A 20204-nucleotide genomic window follows, 5' to 3' on the forward strand; every position below is an offset into this window, starting at 1 on the left:
AGTGAGACACTGTGTTTATGTTTGTGTCGTGTTTTCTTTCACACAACAGATCATCAGGGTTCCAGAGAGAAAAGTATGGCAGCAAAGCATGGGTTTGCCTGATGTGTACCACAAAGGCCATGGGGGATTTGAAGCATGGGGTTGGTGTGGTAACGACCCACCAGTGGGAACCCAGCAAGCTGGGTAAAGAGATTTTGGTGCTTTGAGTCAGAGTCTCCATGAGATAAAGACCATCCGGCTACTGCCGGCCAGGCCACCAGGGCAGAGAGTTGCCGGCACAAGCACAGCAACGTGACAGTTTCATTTTTTGATATTTCCCACAACAATCCTTTATTTAAACATAAAGTTCATAAGCAAAACTAAGTGGGTTGCTTTATTTTGGGGCAGTGTTAAGAATCAGACCAAGAGCCCCATACATGCTAAGCACACACTCTGTCTGCCCAGCTAGCTCCTTAATTCAATTATTCTTAAATTACTTTAAAGAAGATAAGTAAAATCTCATTATCAAAAATAAATACTGTAAGGATATTTTGCTTAAACATGTCCTTTAAAAAGTAATATTTTTGAAATGTAAATAAATAAAATAACCCATTAAAAAAAAAAGAAAGGTTGAGAAGACACTGCCATAGTCAGCCAGCATTTTACCATGTCACTGGTTATGCAATGGGCAGATGTACACGCAATTAAACACTACATACAGCTGACTGCTGGACAATGTCAAAGGTCAAGCCGGAGAGCATCCGCCATTGGAAGCCAAAGCAGATGAGACTGAAGTAGGAGCTGGAGCTGTATAAAATGATGGAAGAGCCTAGCATTGGGACTTCAAGAATGAGTACAATTTTAACAAATTACAGAATGCAGAATTCTGTTACAATGTTTTCTATCTAAATCTGTAGGATAAATAAAACTCACTGAAGCGTTTACTAAGTGTACATGTGTCATATAATAATACAGTAATAATAACATCTTGTTAAAGATGTTCCTCATGTTCCATGGGGACATAAGATTGCATTGTCTAATAGCAACATAAACTATGTCTTAGTTTGGCTAAGTGTTTTTTTTTTTTATTATGTTTGCAGTGAAACTCATCTAACGACACATTTCTCAAAATGTATCCTGTTGCTAAGCAACAATGACTTTGTTTATAAAGGTCTGATCTACCCGCAGGTTATGAAGAACAAACCTATATGCTGGCTGATACCAGTTAGAAGATGACTAGCTGAAGTGCTTAGCCCCTGGTATCCTAGAATAGGCAGGGTCTCCTTGACACTGTCAGTAGTAAGGAGGTAGGAATAAAGTGATTATTATAACAATTAGAAAACAAAGTTGGGGGATGCAGTAACAGGACTCAAGGCACTGGGGAAGCAGACAGACAGTGAGGGAAACTGAGGGAAAGAGACTCAGAAGGTCAGCCACGAGCCCCAACTCACTGCCTAGAGGAGGGGGGTGACCAATCTGATAAAACAAACCAAATAAATTAGAAAGAATGGTTTGCAAGCTATTTATACTTGTTACCAGAAAGGGAACCAGTGAAGATAACGCCCAGGAGAGCAGCTAGCAAGAAAAGGCATGAAAGAAAGGGATTGCAATGTTCATAGCAAAACCAAGATGAAGCCAGAAGGTGCTCAGAGCCCCTAACACACTGAGCAGAGGGTTCCCTTGCGGATAGCAGACCCTCACAGAGAGAAGACCCTTACAGGCAGCAGGCCCCTCCAGGGAACAAACAGGCCCTCGCAGGGAGAGCAGACCCTCTCAGAGAGTGGGCCCTAACAGGGACGGGAAGTCATGTGACATCCACAGGCTCTGCCCGCAGAAATGGGCTCTTAAAAGGATTTGTGTGGAGAATAGCGCCCTCGTGTGGAGACTGCTCTGAGGTTTTGACCAGCGTGGGGACGGTGAGAATCACTGTCTACACTGCCCTCTGATGGCTGGCCAAAATCCACTCTAGCACTAATTTGATTTTTTTAATTTAAAAAAGAGAGGTAGATTTTCCAGAAAGCTGTTCGCACTCAATCCCATGTTCTCCCTGTTGAATACAGAAATTCTGTGATCACGCAAACTCACACTGTGGCATACTGGATAACACCACTCAAGACGGATCTCCCCATGGGAGGAAGCAGGAGAATAACTGCAAATGGAAAGGCTTACCCAAGAAGAGAAACGATTTACATGAATGAGCCTCCAGCAGAAACAGATGGGGTTCCATGGACCCCAGAGTATTAGAAGATAAAAGAACGGCCGGGCGTGGTGGCGCACGCCTTTAATCCCAGCATTTGGGAGGCAGAGCAAGGTGGATTTCTGAGTTCGAGGCCAGCCTGGTCTACAGAGTGAGTTCTAGGACAGCCAGGGCTACACAGAGAAACCCTGTCTCGGAAAAAAAAAAAAAAAAAAGAAAAGAAAAAGATAAAAGAAGACATCATTCTCATCCCTCCACAAAAAAAGAAACCAAACAAAAACAAAAACAAACACAAAGTTGGCACATGCTTCTGAAGAGGAAAAAAAAAAAGCAAGATTCAAACTAAACACCAAGACTAAGATGACATACCTTGTCTTGCCAGTTATTGTCATTTACGGGGTTCACAGCTGGTTAGACAATGGTGACCTCCGCCCCACCTCTAGCAGCCTGCACAGTACTTTCTACTGCTATGAAAGCTAGCCATCAGGAGAGAGCTTACTGCTTAGAACCAACTTGATTTTTCTATGTTCTGTGACCAATGTGTGTGCTGTCTTCCTTCAGCAAGAGGGTCTAACCAACAAATTCTGCTGAACAGAAGGAAAAAGCCTGCACTGTGAGGGGTCTGCAGCCAGCTCTGACCAACAGCTCCGGGGAACCAATATCTGCTGCTCTGTTTAGCTGGCAACTTAGGGATTCTGAGAGGAACAGTATAACTGTATAAGATAACTCCAATTAAATGCATATATATTTATATTCTTGATTCGTATATAATTATATATAGTTATATATAGTTATATAAACTCATATATATTTCATATACATATCTTATAAAATAGATTTTATACAGCTTTTTCAAACATCCTTTGAGTTATTGATCCCTCTCCTCACTTCCTGCTCACCCCTACCCTCTCACCCCTCTCCATATGCCATGGCTGCAATAGTGGCAAGAATGGGGTAACCCGCTGCTTTCTGGCTAGATTGCTGTAGATCTGGCCCAGAACCCACGGTTGAAGAGCTCACACTCACCAGCAGTAAACCTACTACTATTTTTCTGCTAAATGGACACAGTATCAACCCGTCCTTTGTTCACACAGATGAGGCTAGCTCTCAATCACACCAGAGAAGTTTCACTTTGCAGTAGACATTAGCTAATGAAGAAAGTTACAACTGGGACACCTGTAACAACAGATACACACAGTTCAAGGACCATGATGGAGGAAGGAGCAGAAAGATTCTAGAAAGAGTTAGAAAGGGGCTGGTGAGATGGCTCAGTGGGTAAGAGCACCCAACAGCTCTTAGCTCTTCCGAAGGTCCGGAGTTCAAATCCCAGCAACCACATGGTGGCTCACAACCATCCGTAATGATCTGACGCCCTCTTCTGGAGTGTCTGAAAACAACGACAGTGTACAGTGTACTTACATATAATAAATAAATAAATCTTAAAAAAAAAAAAAAAAAGAGTTAGAAAGCAGGGAACACCAGAGCAATAGTGTCTTCAGGACATGATAGGACTCCTGTTCTCAAGACCTAGCAGCTATGGCTGCATATACAAAACAAGCACAAAATCAAGCCAGTCAACACTGGAGCATGGTGGGAGGGGGACCATGAGCCCTCACCCCTAAGTGAGAAGCCATGGACAATCAATGGCTTCCTGGGAAAGAAGAGTCCGATTTTTAAGGGCATGAGCTCTGGCAAACCAACCACACTTCAGTAGGTGTCTCCACACCCAAGGAGGATACAGACAGCACAAACTGGACTCACTAGGTTATAACTAAAAGAGGAGGAACAAAGTTGGAGGGAGATGGAAGTAGGGGTGGATCTGGGGAGAGCTGGGGGAAGAAGGGTGTGGATACAATCAAAACACAACTTATGACATTCTTAGAGATGATAAAAATATAAAAACAAAGTAACATTAGAAATTCTCAGGTGCAGAGTTATGACAGACAGGGGGGTAATACCATCCAATTAAAGGACAGTATCCATTTCAGTGTATAAGTCAGGACTAGATTATCAGTTGCACTGGAGAGTGGCAGCAGGGTGCATTGTTTTGTAATTTAGACTCCATTGCTTATTGCTACATTGTTGCAATCAATTCTAAGTAAACAGACTGTAACCTGTACTGGGCCAATGCGCTGAGGGCACTCGGGTGTTCAGATAAAGCAGCAAGGGGTGCCACTGCCACCATGAGTCGGGACCTCTGCACACCTCGTATATAAAGTCAGTTAGTGCAGATAGCTCACTGACACCTACTGAGAATTATTCTTGGGAAGCAAAACCATGCCCACCTGACCAGTTTCAGAACTTCTGGGCAAAATATATTTTCAGTTATGAGATGTTTCTAAAATTCAAGCAATTCAACATGACAATAAAAGCTATACATACAGCCTTAAAAATAAAAAATATCACAGTCTGGTGGTCCTCCATTTCAGTATTAATCAAAGAAAGAGCCTAGACATTTTTAGACCATGTATAGGCCAAAAACAAAAAAACAAACAAGCAAGCAAAAAAACACAAAAGCTTTCTAACTTTTAGAAATTTTCCACCAAACTAAAGATATTAGGAAATTGTGTGATCCAGGAAAACAGGGACATTAACAAGAAGAGGAAACATGTCCTTGGAGGAAGAACCCAGGTGGCAGCTGTACACAGAAATGGGGATGGCCAGTGCAGATCAGAGCCATGCGTCAAGATAAAATCTGTGCAATACCTAGAACATAAGTGTGCTGGAAAGAGATTTACACACCCAGGAAAAATCTGGGGCTAAACTTCCTATAAAGTCATTGTAACAAATAGGACTTGAGAGGGAGGAAAAATCATCCCTACGTGTTAGCAGAGGCTTTGGCAGTGACAGGCCACAGTTCCAGTGGTGGAAGGGAAAGAAAAGATGCCCAGAAGCACCACGGGGTGAGAGGAGCAGCAACTGGGGCTGCGCAGACGGCTCAACAGTTAGCAGCACTTGCTGCCCTTCTAGAGTTCAAATCCCAGCTCAACCACCTAAGTCTAGCTCCAGGGGATCTGACACCCTCTTCTGGCCTCCACGGCACCTCTCTCTTTCTGTCTCTCTCTGTGTTCACACACACACACACACACTTGTTTTTAAAAGCACAGTAATTGGATCACACCATCTCCGCTCACCAGACATATAAACCTGAATGTATGTCTTATGAATGAGGCCCATGAAATCCACACGGCTAGGGGGAGGGGGCCTGGGCAGCCCACCTCTCCAGCTCTGCTCTCTGCAGCACACAGAGCTTGTTGAAGGACAGGGGTGAGACAGACAATTAGATACTGGAAAAAAAAAAAAAAAAAAAAACCTAGTCGTACTGAAGTGAACTGAGTCTCTCCTGAAAATTGTCATTGTTCAAGACCTTAAAATGTGTTGGTAACTTTGACAGTGGTGGTGAGGTAAAAAGATGAATGTGTTTCTAAAATATCTATACAGGAAACCGGAAAGGAATACAATAGGCAACCCGTTTAAAAGGAAACGCAGAATCTACTAACATTCTCTCCTTTTATCCTGACAGGCTAATTAATCATTCACTCTTCATCTGAGGGAAGAAAAATCAGCCTTCTTGAGAAGGAAGAGATTTCAGGTTGTACGGCAGCTTCGGCTGAACTTTCATATTAAATGTACTGTTCTTAAAGCGCCTCTGGAAGTTGTTTCCAGCAGTTTCACGGCGTTGCAAGCCTGCCGGTGGTTCCTTGTCTCATTTATCAAGCCAAGCGGTGAGCTCACGGTGGGCTAACGCAGCCCAGAAGTGGGGAAGCAAGCCTCACAAGCATGCCTCCCTGACAGGCGGGGACCCAACCTGACTGATGGGGAGCGTCACATTTCACACTCCCTGCAGAAGTGAGTGTGAAATTCCATCACCCCACCACATCTCAAAACTCTAACTATGCTTCTCTCTGCAGGACAATGACATCCACGGTTCCCTGCTCCTGTCCCTCAGCCAAACATACCACACTGTGCGATCCTCTCTTGCTCCCCAGTCACGCAATAAAGGTTAAGAGGCATTCCTTGTGGTGTGGCTCTTATTTTACTCAAGCCCACGTGGTTGGGGATAAAGGGTGGCTCCCTAAGTCCTTTTAGTGGGAACGCACTCACCTCAGAGCATCGCCCACTAAGCACCCATAAGAGAGAGGCATGCTGCAGATTCACCCAGGATAATTTCAGCTGCTAAACCCCCTGGAGCCACTCCTGCTCTCACTGGCTAGAACAAATCTCCAAAGCAAAAGGCAGCCTGAGGGGGCTGGGGGTTGGGGAGCAGGAACATTTGCAAGGGAGCTCAAGCTTCAGACGGGAGCCTTTGGTGTGCCACACACCAACCCTTCCCGTTCCTCACCAAAGATCTCTCCAGATTTACCTCTGCACAGGAAACAGTGACAACGGGAACTTTGGAGCAGGAGCAAACTCACCCAGTTACCTTTCTAGATGAAGGCTGGGCACGAGAGGCAGCCATCTTGCCTGCTATATTGCTCTAACTCCAAACCATACGTTCACCCAACCAAAACAAGTACGTTCACGTCTTTCAATACTTGTCAACTATGACTTTAACAGGTAACCACAGGAGTCGACTTCCACTTTAATGCTCTAACTACTGGTGAGCTGGATAGCTGATAATATTCACTGTTCTTTCTGCTGGATTATCTACTTACTAGCTAGGCTTTTAATGAAAATGTCTTTTTATTTATGTAAGGGGTGAATTAGGAACATACATGTAGGGGCTCCCAGGGAAATAGAAGAGAACCTTGGGTCCCCTAGAGCTAGAGTTACCAGTAGCTGTGAACCACCCAGGGTGGGTGCAGGGACACTGAACTCAGGTCCTCGGGAGTGGCAAGGGATCTAAACCACTGAGCTGTCTCTCTGGCCCCTACCTTGTCCTTTTCAAGTGGTTTTATTTTTCTGACTACTTATACAATATTTAGAATGTAAGGCTATATTACACTATTATTCTGGCTACTTATACTCCCTCCATCTGTCATTAGGCTTTTGATTAATTTTTTAACTTATATTTGCAGTTTTAAACTAGGAAAGAACATATAAACAAGTCATGATCCACCTTATGAAGCTGGAGAAAAAGGACTTGTTGCTGTGGTCTAAATGTGTAGAGATCTAACCCCCCCAAAGCAGCAATACTAACAAGTGAGGCCTTCTGGACATGACTTGGTCTGGGCAGGATTGACACCACTATGGCAATGGCCAGAGGGACTTATCTACATCCTCAGTGATGTGGACACAACTTGTCTGTCACGAACACTGAACCTGTCTGTGCCTTGATCTTGTGTCCCTGGAACTGTAAGAAATACTGTCACTGCTCATTCACCTCCTCACTGGGTTTGTTTGGTTGTTTTGTTTTCTGAAGACTGTCAACAATGCTGAGAAGGAAGGCAAGAGTCTTCGCTAAGCTGCTCCCAAGCCACTGTCCAATGTCTAACTCTGACGATGAAGCAAGGTCGAAGTGGCAGACTGAAATCAACTGAAATGATTGATGGTTGTGAGCTGAGAAAACTGCTGTGCCACGATCGGCTCCAGGTGGCTGCGCAGCTTATCCATCTGGATGATAACAATCCACTCCCACCCCGTCAGTGCCGTCCACAGTGCTTACAGCCGGAGCTGGCGTCACAGGCCATGGAGAGCAATATGAAAATCCACAGAAAGGATCCTTCTTTTTAGGTATGCAAAGTATACACAAATCAATGTCTCAATGGCAGGCAGTCACCAAAAGATATCTTGGTTTTACTTCCCCTTGCTGTGATTAAAATCCCTTGACAAAAGCCATTTAGGAGAGAAGGGGTTAATTTTAGCTCACAAGGGATTACAGTTCATCACCATGGCAGCAGGAGCACCAGGCTGGCCCATTACACGGTGCCAACAGCTAGAAGCACAGAGGAATAAAAGCACTTGTCTCTGCTCAGCAGATTGTCTTCACGCTTATGTAACTCAGGGCCACACCCACTCGCCGGTGCCACGCACAGAGGGTGGGGCTTCCCATGTCAAGTTGGTCAAACTAACCATCACACATGGATAGGAAGAAAAAAAAAAACCTGAAATCAGGAGCAAAAGGCAAATTTTTTTCATAAAAAAAAAAAAAAGATACCGAAAGGAAAACATGATATTATCAGTAATTTAATGCTGATAAATTCAACAACTGAAATGAAATGGGCAAATTTCTTTTTTTTTTTTTTTTCTTTTGGTTTTTCAAGACAGGGTTTCTCTGGGTAGCCCTGGCTGTCCTGGAGCTCACTTTGTAGACCAGGCTAGTCTCGAACTCAGAAATCCGCCTGCCTCTGCCTCCCAAGTGCTGGGATTAAAGGCGTGCGCCACCACGCCCAGCTGCAAATTTCTTGATAAACATAAATTATCAAAACTCAAGATCAATTAAAAACCAATCTACATAGTCCTCCTATCTCACCCACAAAGCAACTGAAACACAAGCTTCATGAGTGGATTAGAGCAAACAGTGAAAACAGAAATGTCCGGCATGCAGAAGCACTTCAGAAAGGAGACGGAGCATTTCAGTCTTCCAGCTATCTGAGCCTTGATGTAAGAGCCAGACAAAGGCTCAGTGGGCGGCACTTGTCACCAGGCCTGAGGACCTGAGACCTCAGGACGCACTGGTTCTCAGCCTGTGGATGACCCTTGCACAGGGGTCACCTAAGACCACCAGAAAACATATTTACATTGCAATTCATAACAGTGGCAAAATTACAGTTACAAAGTATCAATGAAAATAATTTTATGTTTGAGGGTCACCACAACCTAGGGGTGCTATGTTAAAGGACTGCAGCATCAGGAAGGTTGAGAACCACTGGCATATTAGATGGAGAGAACTAAGGTCCAGAGTACCCTCTGACTCCGAGTGCACTCTGTCAGATGCACACACAAAAATAGATATAAAAGTATTAAAACGGGCATGTTATAAAATATCATAAATCAACAACCTAAACATAAAGTCTTTAACAAATGTTAATTAGCGCATAAAATCTATTATGTGAAAATAGTATAATATGGCTAAGATATATCTCTGTAATTCAACGTTTAACATTTAAAACAAAATGAATTGATGTAACTGACTATAGTAAAAACACTAAGGAAATTGTATGTAAAGATGAGAAATGACAAAATTTAACATTATTAGTAATTCTTTAATTTTAATAAAATATTTTATTTTATGTGTACAGGGGAAGAGGGTTTGCCATCATGTTTGTGCAGTAAGGCCCCTCAGAAGCCAAGAGAAGGCCCCAGGACTAGACTTACAGACATGGTGAACTGCCACATTTATTTAGCCCCCCTTTTTTTTTTTTTTTTTAAGTTATCTTGCTGGGGCTGGAGAGATGGCTTAGTGGTTAAGAGCTCTGACTGCTCTTCCAGAGGTCCTTAATTCAATTTCCAGCACCAACATGGTGGCTCACATCCATCTTATAATGAGATCCAATGTCCTCTTCTGGTGTGTCTGAAGACAGCTACAGTATACTCATACAAAATAAATAAATCTAAAATTAAAAAATGTTCTTGGCAAACTAAAAATAGAAAAAGAATCTTCCTCAGCCCAATAAAAGGCACCTATTCTCCCCAAATCAGTCCACAGACTTAGTGAAATCTAAATCCTAACAGGAAGTGTGAGTGTGTGTGTGAGTGTGTGTGTGTGTGTGTGTTCATATATGTCCTGGTACATGTGCATATGTGTACAAGTATGTAGAGGCCAAAGGTCAACACAGGGCATTTTCCTCAATGACTCTCCACAGAGTCACTCTACCCTTGAGCTCAGGATTGGATAGACTGGCTTGCCAACAAACCTCAGTATCCTTCTATCTGTCTGCACAGCTGGGATTACAGGTGTGCACCACCATTCCCCTTCCTCCCTCTTCTCTTCCTCTCTCCCTCTCCTGTGGAAGACCCATAGAGCCAGTTACCACATCACAAGGACACCTAAGGAGTCTTACAGACAGGTCCATGAGCAAAGAACACATGAATCTTGTTAAACAATCAGCCAGGTTTACCAAACTGGACAGGTGACCTGAAATAAATCCTACATCCCATCTAAGTGCCAAGCCTGGCATGGTCCTGGTGGGGACGGAGTGACATGGTTCCTGCCCCTGGGACAGGGCTCCAGTGTGAGCCTCCACAAGTGTCGATGACTGCTGTGGGCTTAAGGCTTGTTTATATAATAATGTACATATTTCACATTCCTCGGAGGAATGTCCTCTCTATTAATGTTAATGACTGTCAAGAGTCATCATAGCAGAAACTAAACACTTCTTGAGAGGGGTCCACCTTGGATTAAAATCTACAATGAATTTGCTCTGGTAGGCAAGGCCTAAGAAAAATTCATTTTAGGGAAGATTTTTGCTATTAATATGCTTTTCCTGTTATCGTTAAGCATGCATAACAATCACTAGGTATTAGCCCACTCTTTTGAGCAGATCTCTGCAGATCTATGAAGATGTACTATCTTGTAGTGATGACAAGTAGATAATGATTCTAAAGAATTCCTGATTTGATTCACATAATTTTAGGAAGAAAGTTTTGAGAGACGGGCTTAGTTGCCAGAAAGATGTAATAAAGTGAGAATGCAGAATAGAATGTGCCCACTCCTCAGAACAGTAAGTAAAAGCTTCATATGTGCTTTCATAATTACACTAAACAGAGAAATAGACTTGGGACATTTTTGTACTAAAGAAAAAACATTAGGTCCAAGGATAAAGTCACCGGTGCGCACTATGATAAGGCAAGGCCATGTAAAAACTGTTGCTTTGAACTTTTAATGAGTATAATAAAATGAAACACTGCTTTGAATTTAATATCAACATCCTTCTTTAACTCCAATTTTATGTAACATTTTATCTCTAAGTAGGTATAAAAAGACCAGAGAAAAGAAATAAAGTTGTTGGTTGAATGATTTGGCTTCCGGAGCTTTGCCCCATCCATCCATCTATCCATCCATCCATCCATCCACATGTATATATATCTGTCTATATGTTTGTGTGTGAGAGTATATGTATGTGTATGTGTAAGCATGTATGAAAACATGAATACGTATGGAGTTGATTGAGACAGATGGTCAGGCCAGGCCAGAGTGTGGGTGTATGAATGTTTAAATGTATATATCTGTCTGTGCATATTTGCCTCTACACAACACCTTAATTCTTTTCCTTTCCTTCCTATCTGGTTCACAAAGAGTTACAGCTTAGCCAGAAGGATTTCTAGCTGATTGACCAGAGAAAGGAGCACCAGCACCAGCAATAAATCTTTTCACTTATCCCCTGCTGTTTATGATGGGGTGCTAAACAGTTTCTCACCTCAGAGGAACTCAGGCAGGCGGGTTAGCTATTGAAGCTAACTAAGTGACTTAGACTTAAGACAGGTGTTATGGTTTGTATATGCTTGGCCCAGGGAGTGGCACTATTAGAAGGTGTGGCCCTGTTGGAGTAGGTGTGTCACTGGATGTGGGTTTTAAGACCCTCATCCTACTGCCTGAAAACCAGTCTTCCACAGCAGCCTTTAGAACAAGATGTAGAACTCTCAGCTCCTCCTGCACCATGCCTGCCTGGATGCTGCCATGTTCCTGCCTTGATGATAATGGACTGAACCTCTGAACCTGTAAGCACCCCAAATTAAATGTCATCCTTATAAGAGATGCCTTGGTCATGGTGTCTGTTCACAGCAGTAAAACCCTAACTAAGACAAGAGGTAAACATTTTCTTATTGTACAGCAACCCTAAATATCTCATAAGACATATTACCCTCACCAATGTTCTTCCCCCACTGGGGCTTGCCCACAGCAAGTGACTCCATGATGATCTGACAGCATAAGTCCAGGAGGTGGAGGTGTGGCTAATGTCTCAGCAAAATGGAAAATTCTGGGAACCTTCAGGACAGCCCTTAAGGCTGTGGAAAAGAGCTCTAAATTCATGAGTGATATATATATTCAACTATGCAAAATATAAGGATACAATATGAAGTATGAAGGGTTTCATGAATCTAAAGACCAAAGGCAGGTACACTATGAGCCAGCTTGTCAGAGAGATACAAAGGCAGGCAGAGCAAGTTCAAGGTCAGCCTAGGACAGAGCAAGGTTAGGCCCACGAGTGGTAGAAATTGTAATTTCAGGGCAAGGTCCCACCCAACTAGATCTTTTGTGCTTAACAAAGGCAGACAGATCTCTGAATTCTTTTGCTATGTTAGGGGAAAAAAAATATATGCTTGCTGTCTCTTAGGAATTAGAGTAAATGACTGGATTGATATGTAAAATAAGACTGGACTTTGTCTTCTACAGGAGATGAGCTATCCAGAGAATTTAGGATAAAAAGAACTGCTTGGAGAACAGATAAATATATAGACACACATACATACAGAGAGAGACAGAGTGAAAGACGGATGGAGACACACACACACACACACACACAAGCAAGCAGAACATGGACAGAGAGGTCTCTTAGAATAGCAAGCAAGCAGAATATAGACAAAGAGATCTCCAGGGAGAAAGCAGAACACAGAAGCAGCCCGGAAAGCTGGATCAAACAGAACACAACTTGGATCCACAATCTGACTTTCTCTTGTCCTTCTTTTCACTGCTTCCAGACACCCCTTCTCTCAGAACCCCTCTCCATGCTGAGGCTGGTCCTTGGCATCTAAGCCTCCAGGTGACTGCACCACAGGTGACATTTCAACTGTAACTTCTGAGACCTTGAGGCAGATCTGATCAGACTCTCAGTCTACTGAAATTACTATCTAGATCCACTAACCTGGGGGGTAACTTGTTGCAATAGGTAAGTCACGTAAGACCTGCATTAGTTGTCCTGGCAAGTTTTATATCAACTTGACACAAGCTAGAGTCATATGAATAGAAGGAACCTCAGTTGAGAAAGTGCCTCCACAAAATCCAGACGTAGGACACTTTCTAACTAGTGATAGGCGGGGGAGGGCTCAGCCTGCTGTGGATGGTGTTATCCTTGAGCTGATGGCTCCTGGAGTCTATAAGACAGCAGGCTTAGCAAGCCTTGAGGAGCAAGCCAGTAAGCATCACCCATCCATGGCCTCTGCATCAGTCCTGCCTCCAGGTTCCTGCCCTGTTTGGGTTCCTGTCCTGACTTCCTTCAGTGATGGGCAATGATGTGGGTGTGTAAGCTGAATAAATTCTTTCCCAAGTTTCTTTAGTCATATTTGTATCATCACAGCAATAGTAGCCCTAACTATATTATAAATGAATTTAATATAAAACATGATAACATAAAGGCTAAAACGGTGAATCTTTTCAGTGAGACAAAGCAAAATATTGTCATGGCCTGGGAACAAGCAAAGAACATGAAAAGCAGTAAGCACACACACACACACACACACACACACACACACACACTGAAAATAAGGGTCAGAAAATCTTGCCCACATTTATAAACCTAGCACTGGGGAGGTCAAGACAGGAAGATTATGATTTTGATACTATCCTATACTCTCTCTCTCTCTCTCTCTCTCTCTCTCTCACGCGCGCACACACACACACACACACACACAAATAGTTAAGTTAAATTTCATCAAAATAAAACACTGGTCTGGAAATTTGGTTTAGTAGGTAAAGATTCCCAGGACCCACTGAAAGCCCCACACAATAACACATCTATGACCCCAGGGTTGGGGGTGCGGCATAGAGACAGGTGGAGCCTGGGCAAGGGACACTCACTGACCAGCCAGTCTAGCAATATGGGAAGCTCCAGATTTAATGAGAGACATCTAGGGTCAACCCCTGGCCTCCAAACTCCTCCACGTGGGCACACATACCCACACACATGTACATGCACTACACACACACCCACACACACACAAAAATTAAATTAAATAAAATTTCTAACAGGGTTTGTCCTCCTCAGCAACCAAGTTTTCATGGGTGCCACTGAAGACTTGTGGGAAAAGAAATTCTGCTTTATAAAGAACAACATCTCAGCCAGGTCCTCAAAATGCTCAGCTTACCGGTGGGCTAAAATTCCTATGTGACAATGTATTTAAGTTTCTTACTAGGGACATTTTATGAAAAGTAGCAAGGTTTGTTTCAGTGTTAAAACTGGATATGTCTGTGTGGCTCTCTGAGAAGCGATGATACTTGCAAATAGTATTTTCCATCTTCTGGTCTTGATCCGATTAAGTGGACTTGTTTACCACATGAAACGAGACAGACACTACTAGGGCTGTGTAATGACTGAAATTGAGGGGTCTGAGGGGGGAGGTAAATACTGTCTTGTACTCTCCTATCGAAGACTGGCCACAGTTCACTGAATATACCATACAAGATACTCATCTCGCCCTAACATCATGGTGAAGGCCAGATTCAGATAAGCCACACTATAGCAACTTTGTTTCCTAAGCACAGAAATGAGAAAATAATAAGTTCTATTAGCACCGCTCTGCAAGCCAGAGAACTATTAGCATAAGTGTCCGGGTCACAGAACCTCGAATCCCAGCAAAACAGTGCATGTGATTAAGACCAATCACGGTGATAGTATACCATTAAATTGCAAAATAGAAGCTACCTGGGCCAAGTTCACTTTTTTTTTTTCATACCCCCTGACTTTACTGTAAGGAGTGGACTCAAGAACTTCAAGATTATGGGAAAGCAGACAAGAGGAACTCATTCAGAAGCTGTGTGCAGTTCCTGTGTGCCACAGCACCTGTCTGCACGCACTTCTTCCAGCCAGCCACATGTTCCTAAGCAAGACAGACGTGCAAACCATTCAGTGCCTGACTGCATGGCCCTGGCGGCCGATCCTGCAGCGGCGCTGGGAGGAGAAGGGGGAGTACGGGGTGCTGCCTCTTCCCGACGACCCCACAGGGTGCCCCGACCCCCGCAGCGCAGTCCTCCCGCCCCGGCCCGTCCCGTCGCAGCCGGTACTCACAGCTCTGGTCTCATACAGCACCAGCTTCTGGACGGAGCTGATGATGGGGGCAGCGGCCGTGGGCATGGCTCCAGCCAATGGCGGCCCCGCCACGGGGCACCAGGCCCAGGTCGTGACAGCGGCGGGGTTCCCCCTGGAGACAGAGCGAGGAGACTCTGCAGACCTCCAGCACACCAGACACAGCTGACAAAAACAGTGTCACAACACTAAACATTCAGCGGCCAGCACGCCGGCTGCTTCCGGATTCCTCCAGCCCCGCCTCCCAACCAGCCCCGCCCAAGCCGGAGGGGCGGGGCTACAGGATCACCGGGTTGAGGAGGGCGGAAGCTAAGGGTGCCATCTTTCTTAAGGGCAGGCAAAAAAAAAAAAAAAAGAAAGAAAGAAAGAAAGAAAGAAAGAAAGAAAGAAAGAAAGAAAGAAAGAAAGAAAGAAAGAAAGAAAGAAAGAAAGAAAGAAAGAAAGAAAGAAAGAAAGAAAGAAAGAAAGAAAGAAAGAAAGAAAGAAAGAAAGAAAGAAAAGAAAGAAGAACCCGGCTTATGTTGACCTTTAAAGAAAAGAGATCAGATGATTGGGTTCTCCTTTTGGAGCGGTTTCTCCGTGTTGTAATTGGTCTGTTTCTTCCTATATACTCTTTATTTTCCCGAAACCTGTCTCCTGGATGCCTGTGATTTTCCCCTCTTTTGTCACCTATTTTATCTCCACGAAAGTCAATAAAATTAATATTGTGGCTGTATGGCCCACAAATCTTTCTTAATTACATAAATGTGGCGCCTTTGGTATTTGCACATTTTATGTGTGAGGATAACGGTCTGAATTCTAAAAGGGACCGTGCTGTGTAGGGCGAGCGCGCTGCTGTTAGAGTCAGTTCTAGTTAAGGTTTTCCCGTTTGCTGTCTGGGCATAAGTAGGTAATATATGCACTCGCTCTGTTGGTCACCTCTACACTTTGGGAAAGGTGTTTTATAATTATGACTACATTTAAGCACAGGCTTAAGAATTCACTTTGAATTGCAGCTCCACCTCCCGAGGCCCCGCCCTCCAAGAGGCGCTGCACGCCGCCCACAGGTTTCCAAGGCAACCGCCTAACAGCTACCTAGAGCCTCAGTAGAGCCTCAGGAGATAGCTGCTGTCGCGTCCCGGGTCCACAGGTAAGCAGAGGCAGGAATTGTCCACATTCTGGGTGCATTTTGCCATCAGTTGCAGGGAAGTACACTTCCGGCGGGGACCCCACACCAGTTGCTTTTCTTGCAAAGTTAAACCACGATCTCTTCATAAATCGACTTTTCAAAACCAGTTCTCCTTTTAGCTAAGGTATTTATCTCACAAATGCGGACTAAAGACCCGCCTGCCCCAGAGGGTAACAGTGGCCGCTAAAGCAGCACAGGCAGGAAGTGCTAGGTTTCACAGGGACCCCTCGCTATATTCCAGAATTCACCGCTAGAGGGCTCTCATACTGTAAAGGTAATAAAGCTATTAAAATACAAACAAATAGCTGAAGAGGATATTAAAGTTTGCTGTAGATTCAAGGCAGGACGTTACAAGGTTTTTAAAGTATGATTATCTATTATTGGTCTTGTTTCAGTTTGATACATCTTTTTTATTGAGAAACTAGAAAGAAAGAGGGCAGGAGTCTCAGTTCTGGCATTTTATGCTGGTGTGTGTGTGTGTGTGTGTGTGTGTGTGTAAGCCAGAGGCTAAGCTGGATGTGGTCCCTCAGCCAGCAAGCCCTAGAGATCCACTTATCTCCATCTTGAACTGCACCTTTTAACTTTTCCATTTCACAATGGAAACCAGTTCTTCCCAATTCAAGCTAAACATCTGCAGAGCATTTTGGTTTAGGAAAAATCACTTTTTAAAAATAATATAATCTGATTTTCCAATATTTTTTCCATTATTATTTTTTACTACAATGGAGCACTTCCCTTTGAGAATTTTCTTAGTTTGCATCACCCAGGAGCCAAACTGATAACAAACAAATGTGCCAAGTTGTTTCTATAGGAGTGATCCCAGGAACAGAAACTGGGCAGGGAGGGGCACTTGGAATTGTCACACAAGCTTCTGTCAGCTAAGCTCACTAGGAAATGGGGAGTACATACCTTGGAACCATTCCCTTTCTGGGGAGCAGGCGGGGAGGGACGTTGTTTTTACTCGCCAACTCCCGTGTATTACTGGTTGAAGCCTGCTAGGCAGAGCTCGATATCTTGGAACTTCCAATTTGCCTGTGCTCAAACAGAGGGCATGTGGCAGCTGGAGGAAGTTCATGGACAGAGCCCACATGCTGGTATCAAAAGTCCAGTAGTAACCTAGAAAAGTTGCCTGACGTGCATGAGGAGAGATCTGCTGCACTCCACCCTGTAACCACTCACACCCACTGTCCCCACACCAAGGTCACACCAGCCCAGCCCATCACCAATCCTTGAAGACAATAACTCGAGAAGTTAATGAGGTCAGCTGCAAAATTCATCCCTGCAGTTAACCCCAGGCCTCTAACTGCTCACTCATCTCCATCTCTAACATTTCTAGGTCTTCCTTACTCTTGGTCAAAACTAATGTGAGTCTCAGCTGCTTGCCCTGCTTCCATCCCTGTGTCATGGCATGAATATACATCCCAGAGAATCCTGAGTTTAAGATTACCTTTCCAATCCGAACTCTGTCATACCAAACCTGCCTCCCCTGCCAGGACAACTCCTCATGGGCTTGTGGGCCCAAAAGGGACCACTTGGTAGCAATCGTTTTAGCTTTGTGAAACCTTGACTGAGATCTTTGATACAACCATCTCTCCTAGCAAACAAATCCAGTCTGCTACCACCAGAGGCTAAAACTGTGAGAAATTTCCCAAATCAATCACAATTGCCCAGGTCAATCACAAGGTGGTAGGGATAAGATCCACTTCTCCTGTTTCTTGGCTCAAAGCATGTTTCTAGTTTTGAAGTACACTGGCTGTCTCTGTCCCATACAATACTAAAAAGTGCTGTACCGGAACCTTTGAGAGGTCTGTCCAACACACCAGTGACTTCTAAGTGAGCTGGGATGTGTGTGGCAGAAAAAGTAAATATCACATTTACACACACGTCTTACAATCTTTACTGTAAAGAAAATCCTTTGATTTGATGAGCTTCGTGATGATAAATGAGACAGCCCAACCATTTGTTAGCTGTGCTGGCCTACAGACTACAGATAGGGAAGGCACACTCACCTTCCCCCACCCCCCATGTCACTGGTCCCTCATAGTGGGAAGAATCCTGTATAGCCAGTCTGTCAATGATAAGAGTTCTCGCTCCTCAAGAGATTGTATCATACTAAAGTCTTAGCCTCATCTCTGCTGTGGAGATGTAGAACATCGGTTGTAGTGACTAGTGTGAAGGAGCCTTACTAAATCATGGCATAGTCTTAGCCACTTCATCCCTGCCACCATAGTTTTTCCATTTAGGAACCATTAGGAACTAGGAGGAGCCAAGAAAGACTGGCAGGCATCTACTGCATAATCATCTTGCTCACCTGTTTGTTCAGTACATCTTCACAGGTGGATGCTTTGTGAGTGGAATTCGTTTTCTATGCTGCAGAACAGATTGCTACAAATTGAACATCTTAAAATGTTTATTATCTCACAGTTTCCTTGGCCAGGGGTCCTGGCATAGATCAGTGGGGTCCTCTGCAACCAGGTGTTAACTGAAATTGACTTTCCACTGGAGAGACAACTAAGAAAGAATCCATTCCATGATTGAGAAAATTCATCTCTGGCAAGAGGACCGGGGTTCCTGTTTCCTTTAGCTGTTGGTTACTCCACATCTGGAAGCCAAACACCGTTCCAACTGCGTGGTCCTCCCACTATGGCAGCTTACTTCTTAGCCTCTCTCCAACTGCTAAGATGAAGTCAAATATAATATAAAACAATCATGAAAAGCAAGTCACAGATCCCACTCGCATTCAGTGGAAGCCATTACACAAGAGTGTGGCGGGGAAGATCTCCCTTTAAATGCATCTGGCAAGTGGTTTACAAGTCCAATCATGGACTTTTTCTCTTCTGACCTTCTCCTATGGGCCCCTGATAAAGCCATTCAGAATCTCCCACCAGTTTGAGAACTTATAAACTCTGTTTAAGGCTCTGCTCGTAGGAACATTTACCTCAATTGCTATTTTTCAAAGCTATTTGCCAGAGCAACTACACTCTAGCCATGTGGCATTTACAGCTTGCATCAATATACTCATGGGTCTCCTGTGTTGTTCCTCTCTCTCTGACAGCTGTTCCCAGAGAGTGCTACCTCATTTTTGACCTAAAAAGGAAACATAAGAGACAGATAACAGGGCCGAGAGTGGGGCGATCAGAATACATATTTATGAACCTTATTTTCACCCTTCCAGACCTGCCTCAACTATCACAGTTCTCTGTTTTATCCCTCATTGGGCTGCTGCAACTTTCACTCAGCGTTAGGACTCTCCACCCAACGGTCCTTGCTAGAAAGACAGATGTCAGTTCCCACAGCTCTTCTCTTGATGGTTACAAGCCTCTCTTGGAAAAGAACTAAGGCATCACCCATGTAAATACTTGTGGAGTGTTGCTCAGTCCGTTCTTGAGGACTCCTAGCCTCTTCAGTGAATTAGTGTGGCATACCACTGCAGAGCTTGCATGAGGTAGAGCCAGCCCTGGTGGTGTGGGCACAGGAGAGCCAGCCCCAAGGGGCAGGAGAGCAGGGGAGCTGGCCCTGGTAGCATGGACGCAGGAGAGCTGGCAGGCTGACCAACTCAGCTACCACCCAGGCCCAGATCCAGGGCTTTGAGTTGGCTCACCCCAACATCTACCACATCTATGCACTGCTGGAGCATGTAAGGGGCTGGGTTCTGAAGACCCAAAGCTACAGGACCTCAATGACACGGGGCAACAACAGGATATCAGTGAGGAACTAATACTGATAGTGAAGCAGAAGCCAAAGGCCTCGAACCCAACCAGTGACTCACTGCAATGAACCTTTGCATGTTTGTTTCTTGTGGCATTAGTGAAGGAGTAGCCCTTGCCATTCCAGAGAGCCCAGCATGCTAATGAATTCTCTGACCTCATAGTCATTTTAATCTAACTTATCAGTTCTGTGAACCTTTAAGGCCTTTCTCTAATCATTTGCCAAAGCAGGTCCAGCATTTCCACCTCAG

The 20204-nt window shown here is 44.2% G+C and overlaps 2 protein-coding genes across 3 annotated transcripts in view; one reads left to right on the forward strand and one right to left on the reverse strand.

The window, feature by feature from the left end:
• Fig4 (FIG4 phosphoinositide 5-phosphatase) overlaps window positions 1–15319 on the reverse strand; it is a 121027-nt gene extending 105708 nt beyond the window's left edge. The window contains exon 1 of the mRNA XM_021173871.3: window positions 15061–15319. Within this exon, the coding sequence (XP_021029530.1) occupies window positions 15061–15126 (66 nt within the window). The 5' untranslated portion in view covers window positions 15127–15319. The remainder of the gene's footprint in view (window positions 1–15060) is intronic.
• An 820-nt stretch (window positions 15320–16139) lies between these two features.
• The window catches only part of Ak9 (adenylate kinase 9), a 134376-nt gene continuing 130311 nt past the window's right edge, over window positions 16140–20204 (forward strand). For both annotated transcript variants that reach the window (XR_015048412.1, XM_021174851.3), the window contains exon 1: window positions 16140–16207. The gene's annotated coding sequence lies outside the window, so the exon portion shown is untranslated. The remainder of the gene's footprint in view (window positions 16208–20204) is intronic.

Source organism: Mus caroli, unplaced genomic scaffold, assembly GCF_978045245.1.
Source record: "Mus caroli unplaced genomic scaffold, Mus_caroli_1 scaffold_9, whole genome shotgun sequence".
NCBI lineage: Eukaryota > Metazoa > Chordata > Mammalia > Rodentia > Muridae > Mus > Mus caroli.